The 20,168-nt window shown below is 41.9% G+C and overlaps 1 protein-coding gene across 3 annotated transcripts in view; it reads right to left on the bottom strand.

The window, feature by feature from the left end:
• The window catches only part of ATXN7 (ataxin 7), a 140,230-nt gene that overhangs the window by 44,233 nt on the left and 75,829 nt on the right, over positions 1-20,168 (bottom strand). For 2 of the 3 annotated variants that reach the window (XM_034775579.1, XM_034775580.1), the window contains one exon: positions 8,560-8,664. The exons of the other annotated variant lie outside the window; for it this stretch is intronic. In XM_034775579.1, coding sequence (XP_034631470.1) covers positions 8,560-8,664 — 105 coding nt within the window. The remainder of the gene's footprint in view (positions 1-8,559; positions 8,665-20,168) is intronic. 3 annotated transcript variants of the gene reach the window in all.

Genomic DNA, 20,168 nt, shown 5'->3' with positions numbered 1-20,168 from the left:
CTCCCTACTTTCCTCTTTTAGACATCAACCCTGAAAAGAGATCCATCCACATGTAGTCCCAAACCGTGGGATTTAAGCAGAAGGCTCACTGTGCAGGATTGGGATTTTCACTGGAAGACTTTATATCTTTACACAGTTCCTTCATTTGAAAATATTTCTCCTTCAAAATCTCAAATAGATGAGAAGATATTTTCTCTCCATTGTGTTTCAATCATTAGGTGATTTCTGCATTGCGTGCTATCTGTTCTGGCAGAGTAGCATGAAATTCAATTTGTACTAACCAATCTGAGGCAAAGAGAGAAGAAAGCATACCATGGTAATTTTACATTTTAAGTATTTTAGCACATACAGTAATATGAATTACAGATTAAGCAGTAAACTGTACAATGACTTTTCCTTGGCTTTTAATCTGAAATTCAACACCACTGTATTTTATCAGATATTGCTACCAACGATTGCTTTATACCTACATTCAGGGCTTGAAAAAGCCATGTGCCCACAACAGGGAAGCAGTTTTACCAGGAAACTTTCATCAACTTCTTCAAAAACTAAGCTTTCACTTAACAAAGTTTATAGCTCTTACATGTGTAAAGAAACACTTCTAAATATGAACCGATTGTGACATTACAAATAAACACAGTACACAACTACTTTATTCTGGAAAACTGCAGGGGATGTGGACCTCTGTTATTTTTCATCCTGGCCAGGAGGCATAGAACTTGCTAATAGGTTATGGGTATACATTTCAAGTCCTGTCTATAACTCTGGTTTATTTCCAGTGAGTTTCTTTCCAGGTGGTAGTACTTTTTTATTTAATGATGTTCTATTTAAAAATAACTAAATAGTCACTTGAAAGATTTCTCTGAAATAAATCCCATACTAAACTTTGAGCCTTTCTGGGAAGATGCCAAAATGATTCTTGCAAAAGGTATAGAATTTCACATAGCTCTGCCAAGAAGAAATTAAACTAGTTGTTACTGGACCTAGAAACTAAAATCCAGCTGCTGGAAACTACTGTATGCGAACTGCCTGCATGTCTAAATGGAACCTGCTAAAGTTGCCAATGATAATTTGCTAAATCACAGAGATTAACTTGGACTGAGTATATACCACCTGTACCTATTTGACAATACGCTTGGTAGATAGCTAGCCCATGTGTAAAAAACCAGAGGGTCTAGAAAGTTTTATTTTGACTATTAAACCATTACAGGAGGAGGGGTTTAGGATTACTGATATCAGTTGAAATTCCTACTATTTGTATAAAGTATTTTTACATTAGTTAAGAGAGTCCTAGATGACCACCAGGCACTTCATTACTGAGAAAAATTAGTTAACTGCCAAATAGATTGCTAAATATAATGAAGACCCATCCGTCCGAACGACGTAAGAGCTCATGCAATCTTCTACAAAAAAGCCCAGGTGCAATGGTTTGGGAGCCAGGTTCAAAACATTCCTTTCCCATCTGCATTAAACACACTCCATCTTTGACTTTGTGTATTTTTTAAACACTCTTTCTCCCTAAAAAAAATATGACTTAAATATTGATGTCAAATTTTCAGTTTGGTCAGCTGTCAGTTCTAGTTTTTAGTAACCAATAAGGCTTAGATTTATGTTCAGGCTATAATGTGGGAAAAGCAACCAAATGCATATGTTATGCTGAAGGTTCTGAGATACTAAGTTACATGTGATATCAGAACACGTCAACTTTCTACAACGTATTCCAAGGGTCAAGTATAGCAACAATGATTACAATTATCTCTGTCAAATCCAAGAAAAGTTAATGGGGTCATTTATCTTGATTAAAATCAGGTTGGGTATACCATTTCTAACCCAGTTAAAAAAAAAAAAGTTTAAAAATTTACCAGACCCCTACTAGGCAGAAGACAGAGGACTAAAACACCTCTAGTGTCACAGACAGATACAACACCTGAATAAGTGTGTGAGTGGAGGAGGGGGAGGTAAGCTAAAGAGCCTGTGTAGTGAGACAATCAGGTGATGGCAACTCCTGATGAGAAGCCCAATCTACAGCTTTCAGCTGCTGGGAAGAGCGTTGGTGCTGTTCTTGGACTCTATCTTTCATATCAGCCTCTAGCTAACAGGTATCTAACAACATGAAGCTCCCCTTCTCTCTGCAGACTGAAAGGAGCAGGTATTTTCTGTCTCTTCTCTTCCTCCTGGCTGTGGCAAGGTTGGGTGTGTTCTTTGCTATTCTACCTCCAACCCTAGAGCTGCAAAGAGAGGATAAAGTGGTCTTTACTAGTTTATCCCTTCCACACACTCTTTTTTTTTTAGGTCCTCCCTGCTGCAGGTCCTCCCTACAGAGTTTTCCAAAAGAGTAGCAAGGTGAAACTGACATTCTGAACAGTGTTACTGTTGCCCACAGAACAGCAGAAGTGAAGCTGGACAGAGTCATTAATCTCATTTGTCACTGCATGCCAGAGCCATGAGAATGAGTGGAGGCACCAGACATGCCAGTCTAAAGACTCAGGAACAGTATACGGTACCATTTTCTCTTTCCAATATTTAACCCTTTTATAGCTTTTTACAACCATTCAATAATTAAACAGACAAAGCCATTACAGGTCTCATTCATAGCTCTTACGATACTTTATAAGGTAGCAGGTTTCAGAGGGGAAGCCCTGTTGGTCTGTATCAGCAAAAACAACAAGGAGTCCTTGTGGCATCTTAGAGACTAACAAATGTATTTGGACATAAGTTTTCGTGGGCTAGAACCCACTTCATCAGATGCATGCAGTGAAAAATATTTATACCTGCTCCTGTAGTTTTCACTTCATGCGTCCGATGAAGTGGGTTCTAGCCCACGAAAGCTTATGCCCAAATAAATTTGTTAGTCTCTAAGGTGCCACAAGGGCTCCTCGTTGTTTTTATAAGGTAGGTAATCATTATCATCCTCCATTATAGGTATAGAAACTGAGGCTCAGAGAAGTTAAGTGACTTGGCCAAAAGCACCAAGGTAGTCACTAGCAAAGATTAGAATGCAGGAAGCCTTTGCTTTGCAAACCCATGTTTAAACCCACAAGAACATGCTGCTTCTCACACCACTGAGCTGCCTCCCTTCCACGGGACCAGACGCCAGACTAGCTACTTAGCAGGGACGTGGCTCATTGCAGACACCTGGCTGGCAACCAGTCCGGGATGGGAAAAGCTGGTGAAAGCTCTTGAACCACCACCAACAGCCCACGTGTCCCCCCCCACAACCATGCAACTGCTCTGGGATCTCCACTAAAAACTAAAGGAACCATGGCAATGGGTTTTACATACCACAAAGACCAGCCATGTGCTGAAGTATGTGGAACCGTGAACATTAAATTTTTCAGGGCGAAAAAAAAAAAAAAAAAAAAACAAAGAAAAAAAAATGCATCCACTGGAACAGACTTTCAATCCTAGTCATCAGTTTCCATCAGTTTAGAGTTGTCACCTGAAACCATGAGAGCTTATAAAAAGATCTGCTAGGGATGGACCGTGAGGAAAGTCCTAGAATCTATGAAGGAACCCAAGACTAAGCCCAGGATGCCATTAGAGAGCCATAGAGAGGAGATGTTTATACACCACGTTAAATAGAGTAAGATTCTGCAATGACTGCTGTTGAAGGAAAAGTAAAGTCATGTCTGTGTCAACAGAATTTATTCAAACACAAAGAATGAGGAATCCCAAATTCTCTTCTGAATGTAAAGCATTGTGCGTTTGAAATATGTTCACCACCATATATTGAAAGCGTAGAAGAAGACACACAGTATAAGCAGTCTACCCAAGGATACATAAAGAAATTGTACAAAGTTTTCTGTGTAGCCAATAGCATTTTTTCCCCACCCAGGACTTAAACTAATGATCACTGATAGAAACAAATGCATTTCTTCACCCTATTAAAGCAACTTTTTTCTTTCCCCAACAACAACAAGGTATTATGCATGCCAAATATGAAACTGCATTTGCAATTCAATTTTAATGATTATATTTATTGTATAACAAACACCAGTCATAACTGGCAAATTACAATTATTAAATATTTTATATATTAGTTTTATTGCCTCAAGAAAAGTAAAATTTAAATTCAGTATTATGATGAATATCCTTTCGCATAACAAAGAACAGCCGAAATTTTAAATAGACTTCTATTTTGCTCAAATATTCTATTCTATTTTGCTAAAATATTAAATGTGGTATATTTTGAGTAAAAATTATATTTCAGTTTCTCTAATTGCATGTGGTCTAGAAAATTTTAACATATGAACTAAAAAACTCTTTCAGACTACCTTGTCTTGTAGTTTACCACAAACATGCTTTGGGAGGAAATTAGCTCATTAAGTTCTGTGAGTAGTTTGTTTACCCTTCCTCTGACAAAAGTGACATTTTGAAAGAGCATATTCTATTGTGGAAACTAAAAAGCCCACCAGGACAAGCTTCAAAGAACATCAAGTACAAGCAACACACAGCACCAAAAGCTATATAGTATTTTAAGAAACTGTCTCTCTAGTAATATTCCAAAACAACAACAAAAGCACTGGAAAATGTATAAAAAGCATTACTTCACTGCACTTGTGATTTTTCCCAAACCTGGTGAGACTCACCTTTTTAAAAAAAATCCTGAAATAAAACCACAAATTACAGATTTCATTCAGTAGAAAATTTGATCTTGAAAAATCCAAAGAAAACTATTTTCTTCACTTTTAAACATGAGCTCAACTCCTCTATCTTGTTACTTAATATACTTTGACAATGTTTACATTTTACTTTATACATTTTTTTGTTTGCATTATTTCTAACATTTCTTCACTTTAGGCATGTTGAGTCAGATAAGTACACTGCTGTTTGGTAATCATTAATCACCTGTCTTGTCATATTGATGAGCAGCTTTCACATTTATTATGGTTAAAACAAGAAACAACCTCCAAATAAACTGAAAATAGCTAAAAGATTAGCTAGCCAGTTTCATACAGAACCACCCCATCGTATGTCCTGCTCACCTTTCTGAAATTACTTAGCAAACCAAACTCTTTGAATAGTTTACATCTCCACCCAACCTCATTTTCCGCAATCACCAATGACTCCACCCATTTCCTTTCTAAATTTCTAGAGAGTTGTATTACAGAGACAAGGTGGGTAAGTAGTATTTTTTTACTGGACTAACTTCTGTTGTCTCTCTCACCAGAAATTGATCCAACAAAAGATATTACCTTGCCCACCTTGTCTCTCTAATATCCTGGGAGCAGCATGGCTACAACTACACCGCATAAGTAGATAATTTTATAACTTTCTTATTGTTCATAATAGTCCTGACAGACATTAACAATAACCTTGACGGCCTCATCACTGCCTTTTTAATTCTAATTTACAGATTTAAATTAGAGGCTAATATTTCTTGTATTTGAAATCTTTTTGATACATGTTATTAGGCATACAGTATACATACACAAGCGACAATAAAAAAGATAAAACCAAAAAAAATTCGCTCTTTTAAAATGAAAAAAAAATAAAAAATAAAAAACCCAAATGTGTTTTTCACAATTCTACTTCACAGCAAGCCCTTCTCTTTTAAAGTGAATGTAAAGCAAGATTCTGAATTAACATGCTTGGAAACAAATCAACTTTTTAGTCACAAAACAAGTTCTATGCTGCTAGTGGCAAAGCAAGCTTCCACACATCACCCAACTAATATATTCACTCTTTAGGGGTGAGACAGCAAATCAGTTTCTAGGCCCACACAATTCTTAAACTGTGTGCTGAGCATGCCAACACAGCTGTCATGCTAACAACTATGACAATGGTTTCTATGATGTAGAAACTTTTCTGTGAAGGACCGGACAGAGATCGCCAACAGCTTGTCTATATTATGGGGGCTACAGCCCCACAGATATGCAGCTGTAACCACCACAGTGTAGGCCCCCTACACTGTACACAAGTACAAGGACAAATGCAAAGTACTCTACTTAGGATGGAACAATCAGTTGTACACATACAAAATGGGAAATGACTGCCTAGGAAAGCGATCTGGGGTCATAGTGGATCACACCGTAAACAGTGTAACACTGTTGCAAAAAAAGCAAACATCCTTCTGGGCTGTATTAGCAGGAGTGTTGTAAGCAAGACACAAGTAATAATTCTTCACTCTACTCCATGCTGATTAGGCCTCAACTGGAGTATTGTGTCCAGTTCTGGGCACCATATTTCAGGAAGGATGTGGACAAATTGGAGAAAGTCCAAAGAAGAGCAACAAAATGATTAAAGGTCTAGAAAACATGAGCTATCAGGGAAGACTGAAAAAAATTGCATTTGTTTAGTCTGAAGAAGAGAAGACTGAGGGGAGACATGATAATAGTTTTCAAGTACATAAAAGGTGTCACAAGGATGAGGGAGAAAAATTATTCTTAATCTCTCAGGATAGGACAAGCAGCAATGGGCTTAAATTGCAGCAAGGGCGGTTAGGTTGGACATTAGGAAAATCTTCCTGCCAGGGTGGGTAAGCACTGGAATAAATTGTTTAGGGAGGTTGTGGAATCCCTGACATTGGAGACTTTTAAGAGCAGGTTAGACAAACACTTGCCAAGGATAGTCTAGATAACACTTAGTCCTTCCTTGAGTCCAGGGGGCTGGACTACAAGACCTATAAAAGGTCCCTTCCAGTTCTATGATTCTATCCTTCAGCGCAGAAAGGGTTTTAGGGATGTGTGCACATGGACATGCATATTACTCCTGTGGGAATTCTCTGCAACTGCGGCACAGCAAAAACCCCTGCCCTCCCGCAGATTCCCTTTACTTCCTTGCAGAAAATGGTTTCTGCGGGGAAGCAAAGAGAAGCTGCACCAGTACCCACTCACCCCTTCCCTGCAGCTCAGAGGTGTCTGTTCGAGCAGCTGGGGGGGGAGGTAAATCACTGGGGGAGGGGGGATGCCCTGGCCATCCAAGGACATTAGTCCCAGCTGGAGCACGGAGCAGCCGGAGCTGGGTCAGATCAAGCCCCAGAAACTTCCCCTGGCTGCAGGAAACTGTGCCCCGGGGGTGGGGGTGGGGGAAGGCTTTCCAGGTCAAGATGCCTGGAGTTTGGGTGGACAGGGGGAGCAGATCCTTTGTACAGAGATTCCCCCTCCCGCATAGAGCCCCCTCTGCATCAAGGGCCCCCTGAACCCCCACACTCAGCTCCCAAACCCCCACCCTGCATCATGAGCCCTCCACCCCGGACCCCTACCCTGTTGAGCCCCAACCAGCTGCACCCTGACCCTCCCCCGCCACCGAGCCCCACTCCCCCAGCCTCCTCCCCACTGAGCCCTAACCACCTTCACCTGGACTCCCCCGCAGAGTCCCATTCCCCCTGTACCCAGAACCCCACCCCAAGCCCTTGTGCATCCAGATTCCCCCCTGCACCCAGACCCCACACCGAGCTGCCTGCACCCAGATTGTTGCCACACAGAACCCTGGAACTCAAGGGAATTTTTCACCAAAAAATTAAAAATAATTAAATTCTGCAAAGTTCTGCATAATTTAATTGTCAAAACAACACAGAAACACAACAAAAATATAATCACACCATTTTCAATTATTTTGGTAATTTATTTCAAAATACTTTTCAGCAAATAATTGAAAATGGTGTGATCATATGGTGTTATTTTGACAAATAAAATATTCAGATTTTTGCAGACTTTTAAAACCTTGTTCGCAGAAAATTAAATTTTTTGGTGCAGAATTCCCTCAGGAGTAGCATATGCGTGCACACACCTATACATCCTGTGTGTTTGGGAAGAAGGAAGTGGAGGTGTAGATATACTGGGGTTCTCACCATCTTTTGTATTAGCACGTTTAGAAAAAGTCTGCTAAATTTCTTTAGCCCTGCATATCCAAAAATGAATACCAAAGGGTCACAAACAAAATCCTCCAACCCTTTAAAATTGTCTACCACTCTGGAGAGGGGCAGAGGAAAGGGTCTGAAAAACTATCCACCCTTCACCCATTGAATATTTTATATGAAACTACTGAATACTTGAACTGTATAGCACTTTAGGTTTTCTTGGTGCTGTACAAATACTGTGTTGGTTGATGTTACCCACACACTTCTAGCATAGTTTATACACAAAAACTTCATCTGACCATTAAAACAAACAACAATTGATACTTTTTCAAATAAATAAGTTTACTACTTTCAAGTGCACCATGTTTGCTCTATAGCAAAATCTGCAATTTTAGTTTTTAGCTCAACTGCAATTGTATGACATTTAAAAACATTTAAAGTCTTCAGATATTAAGAAACATACACACACACACACACAATTTCAAAATGGGACAACGCTGATGTAGTACTTAAAGGGGGGAACATTGAAATACTTTACTAATCTCAACAAGGACCATCCTTTTGCATTCATGAACATTATTTCTTAAATAGTTAAAACATTTTGCAATGAACACAGGTTACCTTCTTATACTGTATTTACATTATAATACTGTGTGCACCATCAGCTTTAAAGATCACAAAGACGGATAATCAAAAATTGCCAGGCTTAATCCTGATTTAACCTCACCCTTAATTATTAAAAATGGTTAAGCACTTACCATAATGTGATTGAAATGCCTGTGGTTTTACGACCTGATTACAGTGGTTACACATCACCAAATAGAAATCATCATGAGCCGGGCAAAGACCAAATATTGGCATATCTAAAACAAAAAGACAAAGGGCATATCTCTCAGCTGCTTACAATGACTGAAAAACAACTGTGTTAGAGGACCATATGATGCTATCACTGAACTATCATTTATAGCTCATTTCAATACATTCGGAAAGTGAGAAAAAAGAACATCCAGTACAATAGTTAGGTTAGTGTTGAAATATTACAAACACCACATATTTTTCTTCAAAGCCAAGTATAAAAATCAAACTGACTGTTGCTTGTAGAGCTCTACCAGCAATCTGATGTAGGAGTGATTATTTCATGCCATCTTCAAAAGGACAACAGAAAATCATTATATTTTGATGACATAGTAAACGTAAGCTATTCAGAGAGTAGTTTAAGTTCTATCCCACTTTCTTTAAACAAACTCTAAAATGAAGGTTGTTTTCTACTTAAAATTTTGTAACCATTTTAAATGCACAGTCATTTACCAGGCAGTATAATGTGTCTAATGGTCTTATTTGTTTAACAGTGCATTATATTCCAGCCATCTGGTACCAGAGATCTGTGTAACAGGCATAAGAGGGAGAAAGAGATAAGAGTATGTCAGTGTGTATGTGTATTTCAATGATAAACACACATACTTTCAGTCTTTTCAAGTAAAATTAGTTTCTGCAATGTTTATGAAAACCAGTTCCTTAAGAGTATTGCTTAATGTTTAAACACTTACCAGTAATTTCTGAATGCAGTGAATAAAGTATTACATTTAAAAATGAAACCTGTCAAGTATTACCCAATTATTCAGTCGTTCAAAAAATCAAACATATAACTAAGTAGATAAATGCAGTCTCCTAACAGTATGTGGCATAAAGCAATCAGTAACATTTTCAAAAAAGATTATACATCATTTAAACGGTTAAATGTTGTTTTCTTACTTTAAAGAACACTAAAATAAATGTGTACATTTATATGCAAATATTAAAATATAAGTAAATGCAACATAATTATTAATTTGACATTGACAATAGTGTTACATATTTTAAACATTAACATGCGTCATGGATATTCACATATTTCATATATTTTACAGGACTAACACATTCTGGTCATTCAAGAAATCTGAATTATGCAAGAATTTAAAACTGATTTTATACCATGTAACCCTTTTCTGTGGGAATGAATATGGCCATGATCCTGCAAGATGATCTACATGGGCAGATCCCTGCACTCTTTCAGAAACTTAAACTCAATAGGGCTCTACACAGATCAGCTGCCAGAATTGGGGCCTACATTTGTAATAAGATATGATACTTTTAAATGCAAGCATATTATCTTTAAAAAATAAATTTTTTAACTTTTTAAAACATGTATCTGAATTTTAGATTAAAATGATATAAAACAAATTCCCCATGCAATGGCTGCTACTGAAATCCCTTGTATACACAGATGTGGATAAATCAAATATGGATTGAGTATGACTGCGATACATCACATCTATATTCATCTGTTTTATTTAATTTTCTCTCCAATGTTTATATTTTAAGTGCCTATCTAAACTATAGGTGCTTATACAGAAATGGAAATTACAGTAAAAGATATGTACTATTAATAATACACTTGTAATTTGATATATGATCAGGGTCAAGCATTTTATAATTTGTGCAAATACCAAGTCTAGCTTTTACATAAACAATTTAAGAGATGTCATTAGAGAAATATTTGGTAAAACATCAGATGATGACATTTTAAATTAATGCAAACTGGGCAAAGCACAAGCAAATATACCACACATAATAAACCAGGGGATAGACTAGATTAATAAACAGCTATTTTCCAATACCTGCCTTCGCTGATAAATATTACATTTCTTCATGAAAATAACTGTACAAACGGTGAGATTCTGTGATGCGCCTCAGAGAGATAGCACTGAGCTCTCAGCCCAGGTGGAAGGGATTAGGGATAACATGGGTTTAAGCCACCTTTGTGCCCTCCTGCTTCTGGGCTTCTCTTGGAGCTAAGTTCCAGAATGGTAGCCGTGTTAGTCTGTCTCAGCAAAAACAACGAGGAGTCCCTGTGGCACTTTAGAGACTAACAAATTTATTTGGGCATAAGCTTTCGTGGGCTAAAACCCACTTCATCAGATGCATGGAGTGAAAAATACAGTAAGCTGTGTATATATACACAGCATATGAAAGACGGGAGTTGCCTTACCAAGTGGCGGGTCAGTGCTAACAAGGCCAATTCAATTAAGGTGGAAGTGGCCTATTCTCAACAGTTGACAGGAAGGGGTTAACACTATTAGCACTGACCCCCGCACTTGGTAAGGCAACTCCCATCTTTCATGTGCTGTATATACATACACAGCTTACTGTATTTTTCACTCCATGCATTTGATGAAGTGGGTTTTAGCCCACGAAAGCTTATGCCCAAATAAATTTGTTAGTCTCTAAGGTGCCACAAGGACTCCTCGTTGTTCTTGGAGATAAAGAGATTCCTGGGGTAAGATAGGCAGCTCACAGTAATGTCAGCCTCCTGGGACTGCCCTGTGGGTCGCCGTGATGGGTGATATGGCTTCTACCCCCACATTTCTTCCTACCCCCCAGCATGCCCCACGTCAGGGCTTGTGATGGGGTCCTTGGAAAGCAGACTTACAGATGTGCTCCACAGTGCCTAAGTAACATATGGGAGGGAACAAAGTGAGGTTGGATTACAATGTAGGCTTTACATCATTTAACACAGAACGCTAAAAAATTGTTGGCAATATGGGGGAAATATTGTCTATTGGTACTTATCTGGCAACATAGGAAGGACTTCTTGGCATTATTTTGAGACACCATCATTATATTTAAAGTACCCTTTTACAAATATGTAGGAAATATCGAGGTGTACTTTGAAACTACAGGTGAATTATTATCTGAATGTCTCAAGGTTCATCAGAAATTTTCACATAGACAAAAATGTATTCCTGTAAAAGTTTCAAATGACAGGGTAATTTTTGCATAACATGGGCATACCTTTCTCAGATTATTCCTGTGCCGAACATACGGAAGGAATATATACATAGAAGTAACATTTGGAATTAGTTTTATAAACAGGAGAACACAAAATCACAGGACAGATTTTCCGAAGTGCGCACATTAGACTCCTGGTCTACTACACAATCATCTATCTTAGGGTTTTATACTGCTGCCCATCACCATAATACCACAGTGCCTTCCAACAGCAAGGTCCCTAGTGAACTTCATGGAATATCTGGCTCTTCTCTGTTTTGGGGGCAAAACTGTTCTAAGAGTATGTTTATTTATTTTTTTGATGCTTGGTTTTTTTTTTTTTAAAGCTCTTTTGTGGAGTGGGGCGGGTGGAGGATGGTATCTGGGTAGACCAGTATTGTGAATGTTATTTTTGCTATGGCATCAAGACTTTTCTGAAGAAGGTTCTGCAGCATTTCCTAAAGACAGACTCTGGATTCACTTAATCAACTCTGGAAGTTTCTTCCATAGCTGGATCCCCTCAGCCAAAAATGCTTTGTCCCCAGCTCTCCTGAGCTTTCTCCTGATATTTGTGACAACACTGTCCCAGAAGAGCACAATTGTCTCAGTGGATCATCAACTGATTTTCAGTCTTTAATGTAGCTGGGGCCACTGATCCATGAACTGCTTTGAAGATTAGGACCAAGGCCTTAAACTGGCATCTATGGGACTTCAGCACAGGCCTAATGTGCTCACTGTGTATTAACACTAATAGAGACCCAATATTCAGTCTGAGTAACATTTATAGACTCATAGAAATGTAGTACTGGAAGGGGGACTCAAAAAGTCATCAAGTCCAGACCCCTGCACTGAGACAGGACCAAATAAACCTAGATCATCCCTGACAGGTTCTTAAAAATAACCTATTCTTAATCTCCAATAATGGGGATTCCATAACCTTCCTTGGAAGCCTATTTCAGAACTTAACTACCTTTACAGTTAGAGAGAGCTCTTCCTAATATCTATGCTAAATCTCCCTTGCTGCAGATCAAGCCCGTTACTTCTTGTCCTACCTTCAGTGGACATGGAGAAAAATTGACACCCATCCTCTTTATAACAACCCATAACATATGTGCAGACTGTTATCAAGTCCCCCATCAGTCTTCTTTTCTCAAGACTAAACATGCCCACTTGTTTTAATCTTTCCTCATAGGTCAAGTTTTCTAAACCTTATTTTTGTTGCTCTTCTCTGGACTCTCTCCAATTTGTTCACGTTTCCTAAAGCGTGGCGCCCAGAACTAGATGCAGCACTCCAGCTGAGGCCTCACCAGTGCAGAGTAGAGCAGGACAATCGCCTCCTGTGTCTTACAACACAGCCCAGAATATCAGCCCTTTTTCAACTGCATCACATTGTTGACTCATATTCAATTTGTGATCCACTACAAACCCCAGATCCTTTTTCAGCAGCTGCTGTAGTCTGCAAATGTTAAGAGCATGTTCTTTACTCCATTATCCAAGTTACTCATGATAACCAATCCCAGGACTGGCCCCTGTGGGGCTCCTCTAGATATAAATGGTGCGCTGTGAAACTGGGAGAGTATAACGGCTCTTTGAGTACTGTCTTTCAACCAGTTGTGCATCCACTTTACAATAATTTCATCTAGATTGCATTTCCCTAGTTTGCTTATGTGAATATAATGGGAGATTGTGTGAAAAGCCTTATTAAAATCAAGATATGTCACATCTACTGCTTCCTCCCATCCGCTAGACCAGTAACCCAGTCAAAGAAGAAAAATATGCTGTATTTCAATTGTCCTTCATATTCTTAACATATTAGCTTCCCCAATATAGAATACTATTGACAGAACGCTCACTTCCCTGCAAGGTGACCAGATAACACCAAACATGGTGTTTGTACTTACTTTTGATCTCACACAAACACACACATACTTGCTGCACCTTCCTTCTGCTCCATCTGTTCACTCTTTTGGGGAAAAAAAAAGGGTACTGAAATATACCCACTCAGAGCAGAATTTCTAGCACTCAAAGAGCAGGGTTTGAGTGCATTTCAATGCTCTCATTGCTCACAAGAGCAGAGCAGGGATGTAGAGCAGAAGTACTGTGCTACATGAAATGAATACATCCGGTGCTCTGAGAATTAGGCCTGGCAGATTCTCTTTTACCACAGCATGCTAAACACAAAATTCTGCATTAAAAACTATACAACAATCTATACATTTAGATTAACCTTACACCCAGAATTTTTAAGAAGTGTTGAAATATTCTGTAGCTCTAACACTTACAATTCTAATTTTGAAAATTCTAGGGAAACAGTTCCAAAGAACTGTATTAGAGTGATAAAGATAACCGATTCAGAGGGAACAATTTTAGTACAAAGTAAAACCAGCTGAACCTAACAAAAGGAATTCACTGTACACACCTAACACCACACAAAAGGCATTCACTGTACACACAAAACTCCAACCGACTTCAAGGGGAGGTACACACACAAGTCTTGCCGGCTCACACAAATCAGCTGAACTGCACTTTCACCTCAAATCATTACCACACAACTACTTAGATAATAGAGTATTTAATTTAGCTTTTAAGAGTCCTTTGGAATGTTAGTGTCACAAATCCAAGTGTTTCACCAGACTGTCTAGCACTTCACCTTCATTTCTATGAGGGTCAACAAAAGTTAATTTACTAATTGTGTATGGATGTAAAAATTGAAGAATAGGACTAATGCAAGCTATCCAAGGTGAAGGATGGGTGGAAAAAAGCATTGTAATGACGCTACTATCAAAATTATTCTTAAAATGTGTACAGTGAAATCCTTAGCATTATTATTTGTATTACAATATTGCCTAGAAGTCACAAACAAGATCGGGACCCCATTGTGCTAGGCACTGTACAAACATATGGCAAGAGGTAGTTCCTACCCTGAACATTTTATAGTCTGATTGACAAGACAGACAGAGTGGGAGAAAGGAAGTATTATCATCTTTTTACAAATGGGGAACTAAGGCCCAGAGAAATTAAGTGACTTGCTCAAGATTGCACAGGAAGGCTGTGGAAGGGCGAGGAATTGAACCCAAATTTCCTGAGTCCCAGTTAAGCGCCCACCTACTACTGGTATGTTAGAAAAATAATCTTCTTCCCCTATTTTGGCATAATTACTATGGTGTTGTTCAAGCTGAGCAACAAGCAGTTTTCAGTGAAACTATATCTTTAGTTCGGAAGAGGAATTTAACCTTTGGAATGGAGAAACAGTCATACTGTAGCATGTGTGTACTGTGCAACAAGTATCTTATAAATACTAGAGAACCTAGGTAATATTTTTAACAAAGACATTTCAATACCAAATATCTGCTGTGAGCTATGGGACATGAATCCTTCATATGGTTGGTTCCCCCCTTTTTCCTCATTTAGGAGTTACAAAATTTTGTAATTGATGCTATATAATATTATACTTTTATATTCATCCTGATTTGATGCCATGCACATTCAATCTGAATTTAAAAGTCTAATGCAGTTCATAGTATTTCAAGAGTGCCAGTTCCAATGTACCGTTACTTTGAGCTTAAAGATGACATTTGAAAATACTTAACAGTCAAGCTCATTCCTCCCGAGTGAGAGACTTGCCACTGTGATCTACACATTCATCTCAAGGCTGGGCTACTAGAACTTCCTTCATCTGGGGCTGTCGGTCTAGGCCAAACAAAAAATTTCAATGTAGGATTCCAACTGTCTTTTTTAAATAGACCTAGTATTTACATGAAGCCAATGGAGAAGCAGTATCTTTTGTAGAAGGTGGGAATCACAGTGGCTGCCCTAAATTAAAGCAGACTTCAGGTGCCTTTATATTATTATTGATGTACATCCCGTGAGCACCGCAACTCCCCACAGGCATTTCTCCTTTTCAGTGTGAGCAACGTGGCTGCATTCCCTGCTGTTGCACATGTTCTTCATGAGTCAAACGTTTGCAGTGAATCAGAGAGGAGCTGTATTTGGCCTTCAAGCCACACTTCAGCCTTCTCTGGGGTGGGATTATTTTAATTCTAGTGCTGTGTTTTACTCTGAGTTTATAAGAAGTCCTGTCCACTAGCTTCCTACTCCTGTATTCTTCATCCACTACTGAAAGAATTATCCATGTTATATGGTCAGAGATTTTCTTGACTGTACTTATTGCATTACTGCACATTTATTTCAGAAGCAAAATGCTTTATACTTGGCAAAAGCCTAGTGCAGAAAAATTTCTACTGAAGAGGAAAAAACATTGCTTTTGAAGGGGAAGTTTGAATTAACCCATTAAACCAAGCAGCAAGTACCCTGAAGTTCAGCAGGTTTGCTACAGCAAAGTGCTTTTGAGACTGAGCTACCATTTCTTAGGCCTGGTCTACACTACGGGTTTAGGTCGACTTTAGCAGCGTTAAACCGAATTAAGCCTGGACACGTCCACACAACGAGGCCCTTTCTTTCGACTTAAAGGGCCCTTTAAACCGGTTTCTTTACACCACCTCCGACGAGGGGATTAGCGATAAAACCGGCCTTTGCGGGTCGGAATTGGGGTAGTGTGGACGGAATTCGATGTTATTGGCCTCCGGGAGCTATCCCACAGTGCTTCATTGTGACCGCTCTGGACAGCGCTCTCAACTCAGATGCACTGACCAGGTAGACAGGAAAAGACCCGCGAAGGTTTGAATTTCATTTCCTGTTTGCCCAGCGTGGAGAGCACAGGTGACCACGCAGAGCTCATCAGCACAGGTAACCGTCATGGAGTCCTCCCAGGATCGCAAAAGAGCTCCAGCATGGACCGAACGGGAGGTACGAGATCTGCTCGCCATATGGGGAGATGAAGCAGTGATAGCTGAACTCCGTAGCAGTAAAAGAAATGGAAAAGTATTAGAAAAGATCTCCAAGGCCATGAAGGACCGAGGCCATAACAGGGACACACAGCAGTGCCGCGTGAAAATTAAGGAGCTAAGGCAAGCCTACCACAAAGCCAGAGAAGCAAACGGAAGGTCCGGGGCAGAGCCGCAAACTTGCCGCTACTACGCGGAGCTGCATGCGATCCTAGGGGGTGCAGCCACCACTACCCCAACCGTGTGCTATGACTCTCTCACTGGAGAAACACACAGGGAAGACGGTTCGGGGAACGAGGAAGATGACGATGGAGGTACTGTAGGTAGCTCACAGCAGCAAGGAAGCGGAGAAACCGGTTTCCCCAACAGCCAGGATATGTTTGTGACACTGGACCTGGAACCAGTAACCCCCGAACTCACCCAAGACCCTCAGGGCACACAGGAGACCTCTGGTGAGTGTAACTTTGTAAATATTTGTAAACATTACAAAAAAAAAGCAAGCAAGTCTGTTAACGTGTATGGGGATGGAGCAGAAATCCTCCAGGGACATCTCCAGAAAGCTCTCCTGGTTGAAATGGGGTGATTTTATTAAGGGGGACATTCAGAGGTGCCCGTTCCTGCTATTCGGACCAGAAATGTTCCCCGCTGTTAACCACGCGGTGGGGGGGGAGGGGTGAAGTGATCATCCCAGAGAATCGTGTGTGTGTGTGTGTGGGGGGGGTGGTTTACTTGTGTTTGTGCCGCATGTTAACCGGGAAACCGCAGCCCCCTCCTTTTACATTGAAACCCCATTTTAAATGGACAACCCAATTCATCCTTGAGATGGGAAATGCGCTGCTGTTTGCAACCTTTCCCGCATGTTAAGAAGGTTAAATAAGCCAAAACACTGTGGCCTACGATGGCTGCCTGCAAGCCGAAATATGCGACCTTGTAATGAAAGAGTGTACCCATTGTTCCCTAAAATGTGTCTTTTTTAACCACCTCTCCCTTCTCCTCCACCAGCTGCAAATGTTTCTCCTTCGCAGAGGCTCGTGAACATTAGAAAGAGAAAACGTAAGACGAGGGACGAGATGTTCACGGAGCTGCAGATGTCCTCCCACGCTGATAGAGCACAGCAGAATGCGTGGAGGCAGTCAATGTCGGAGATGAGAAAAGCCCAACATGAACGAGAGGAGAGGTGGCGGGCTGAAGACGATAGGTGGCGTCAGCTTGCAGACAGACGGCAAGAGGCAATGGTCCGTCTGCTGGAGCATCAAAGTGATATGCTCGAGCGTATGGTTGAGTTGCAGGAAAGGCAGCAGGAGCAGAGACCGCCGCTACAGCCCCTGTGTAACCAACAGCCCTCCTCCCCAAGTTCCATAGCCTCGTCACCCAGACGCCCAAGAACACGGTGGGGGGGCCTCCGTCCACCCAGTCACTCCACCCCAGATGATCGCCCAAGCATCAGAAGGCTGGGCTTCAATAAGAGTTAAAGTTTTAAAATGCAGTGTGTCCTTTTCCATCCCTCCTCCCCCACCCATCCCTGCTACCTTGGCAATTATCCCCCTACCTCTGTAAGGAACTAATAAAGAATGCATGAATGTGAAAAAGCAATGACTTTATTGCCTCTGCAAGCGGGAGGGGAGGGGAGGGTGGGGTGGGGTGGTTGGTTTACAGGGAAGTAGAGTGAACCGGGTCGGGGGGGGGGGGTTGGAGGGTTCATCAAGGAGAAACAAACAGAAGTTTCACACAGTAGCCTGGCCAGTCACAAAACTCGTTTTCAAAGCTTCTCTGATGCGCACCGCGCCCTGCTGTGCTCCTCTAACTGCCCTGGTGTCTGGCTGCGCGTAATCAGCGGCCAGGCGAGTTGCCTCAACCTCCCACCCCGCCATAAATGTCTCCCCCTTACTCTCACAGATATTGTGGAGCGCACAGCAAGCAGCAATAACAATGGGGATATTCTTTTCGCTGAGGTCTGAGCGAGTCAGTAAGCTGCGCCAGCGCGCTTTTAAACGTCCAAATGCATATTCCACCACCATTCGGCACTTGCTCAGCCTGTAGTTGAACAGGTCCTGACTCCTGTCCAGGCTGCCTGTGTATGGCTTCATGAGCCATGGCATTAAGGGGTAGGCTGGGTCCCCAAGGATCACGATAGGCATTTCAACATCCCCAATGGTCACTTTCTGGTCCGGGAAGAAAGTCCCTTCCTCCAGCTTTCGAAACAGAGCAGAGTTCCTGAAGACGCGAGCATCATGTACCTTTCCCGGCCATCCCACGTTGATGTTGGTGAAACGTCCCTTGTGATCCACCAGGGCTTGCAGCAGCATTGAAAAGTACCCCTTGCGGTTTATGTAGTCGGTGGCTTGGTGCTCCGGTGACAAGATAGGGATATGGGTTCCGTCTATGGCCCCGCCACAGTTTGGGAATCCCATTTCAGCAAAACCATCCACTATTGACTGCACGTTGCCCAGAGTCACTACCCTTGCTATCACCAGGTCTTTCATTGCCCTGGCAAATTGGATCACAGCAGCCCCCACAGTAGATTTGCCCACTCCAAATTGATTCCCGACTGACCGGTAGCTGTCTGGCGTTGCAAGCTTCCACAGGGCTATTGCCACTCGCTTCTCAACTGTGAGGGCTGCTCTCATCTTGGTATCCTGGCGTTTCAGGGCAGGGGAAAGCAAGTCACAAAGTTCCATGAAAGTGCCCTTACGCATGCGAAAGTTTCGCAGCCACTGGGAATCGTCCCATACCTGCAGCACGATGCGGTCCCACCAGTCTGTGCTTGTTTCCCGGGCCCAGAATCGGCGTTCCACGGTATCAACCTGCCCCAGTAACACCATGATTTCCACATTGCTGGGGCCTGTGCCTTGTGAGAGGTCTATGGCCATGTCAATTTCCTCATCACTCTCGTCGCTGCGCTGCAATCGCCTCCTCGCCTGGTCCGGGTTTCGCCTTGGCATGTTCTGGCTCTGCATGTACTCCAGGACAATGCGCGTGGTGTTCATAGTGCTCATAATTGCCGCGGTGATCTGAGCGGGCTCCATGATCCCAGTGCTAGCTATGGCGCCTGGTCAGAAAAAAGGCGCGAAAGTAGTATCTGATGGACCAGGAGAAGGAGGGCGGGAGGGAGGGAGGGCCGAGTGACGACATGGCGTACAGGTACAGGAACAGGGAGAAACACAAACATGAAGGATGTGTCATCATGTTTAGGTTAGGGTTACCATATTTAAAAAATAAAAAAAGAGGACATTCCACGGGGTGCTGGCCCCGCCCCTTTCCGACCCCCCGCCCCAACTCCACCCCTTCCCTGCCCCAATTCCACCCCTTCCCCAAAGTCCCCATCCTAACTCTGCCCCCTCCCATGAGCGCCCGCATTCCCCCTCCTCCTTCCCAGCCATGCGAAAAGGGCTGCATGAGCACTACTGGCTTCACGGTTTGCCGGGCAGCCCCTAGACCCTGCGCCCCCGGCTGGTGCTTCCCCAGCACAGCTGAAGCCCGGGAGGGGAAGCGCCCAGCCGGGGCTGCAGGGTCTGAAGGCTGCCCGGCAAACCGTGAAGCCGGTAGTGCTTGGGCTTCGGGCAGCCCCCGTGCCTCTGGACCCTGCGTCCCCAACCAGGCACTTCCCCTCTCGGGCTCCGGCGGCTGCTGTGCTCCCTGACTCCTGGGCTCTGTAAGCACCGAGCTGCCCGAGCGCTACCGGCTTCGGGCAGCCCCCATGCCTCCGGACCCTGCGC

The sequence above is a fragment of the Trachemys scripta genome, chromosome 7 (genome assembly GCF_013100865.1).
Source record: "Trachemys scripta elegans isolate TJP31775 chromosome 7, CAS_Tse_1.0, whole genome shotgun sequence".
Classification (NCBI taxonomy): domain Eukaryota; kingdom Metazoa; phylum Chordata; order Testudines; family Emydidae; genus Trachemys; species Trachemys scripta.
Note: the sequence above shows the minus strand (reverse complement) of the source record. Positions and strands in the feature narration are given on the sequence as shown.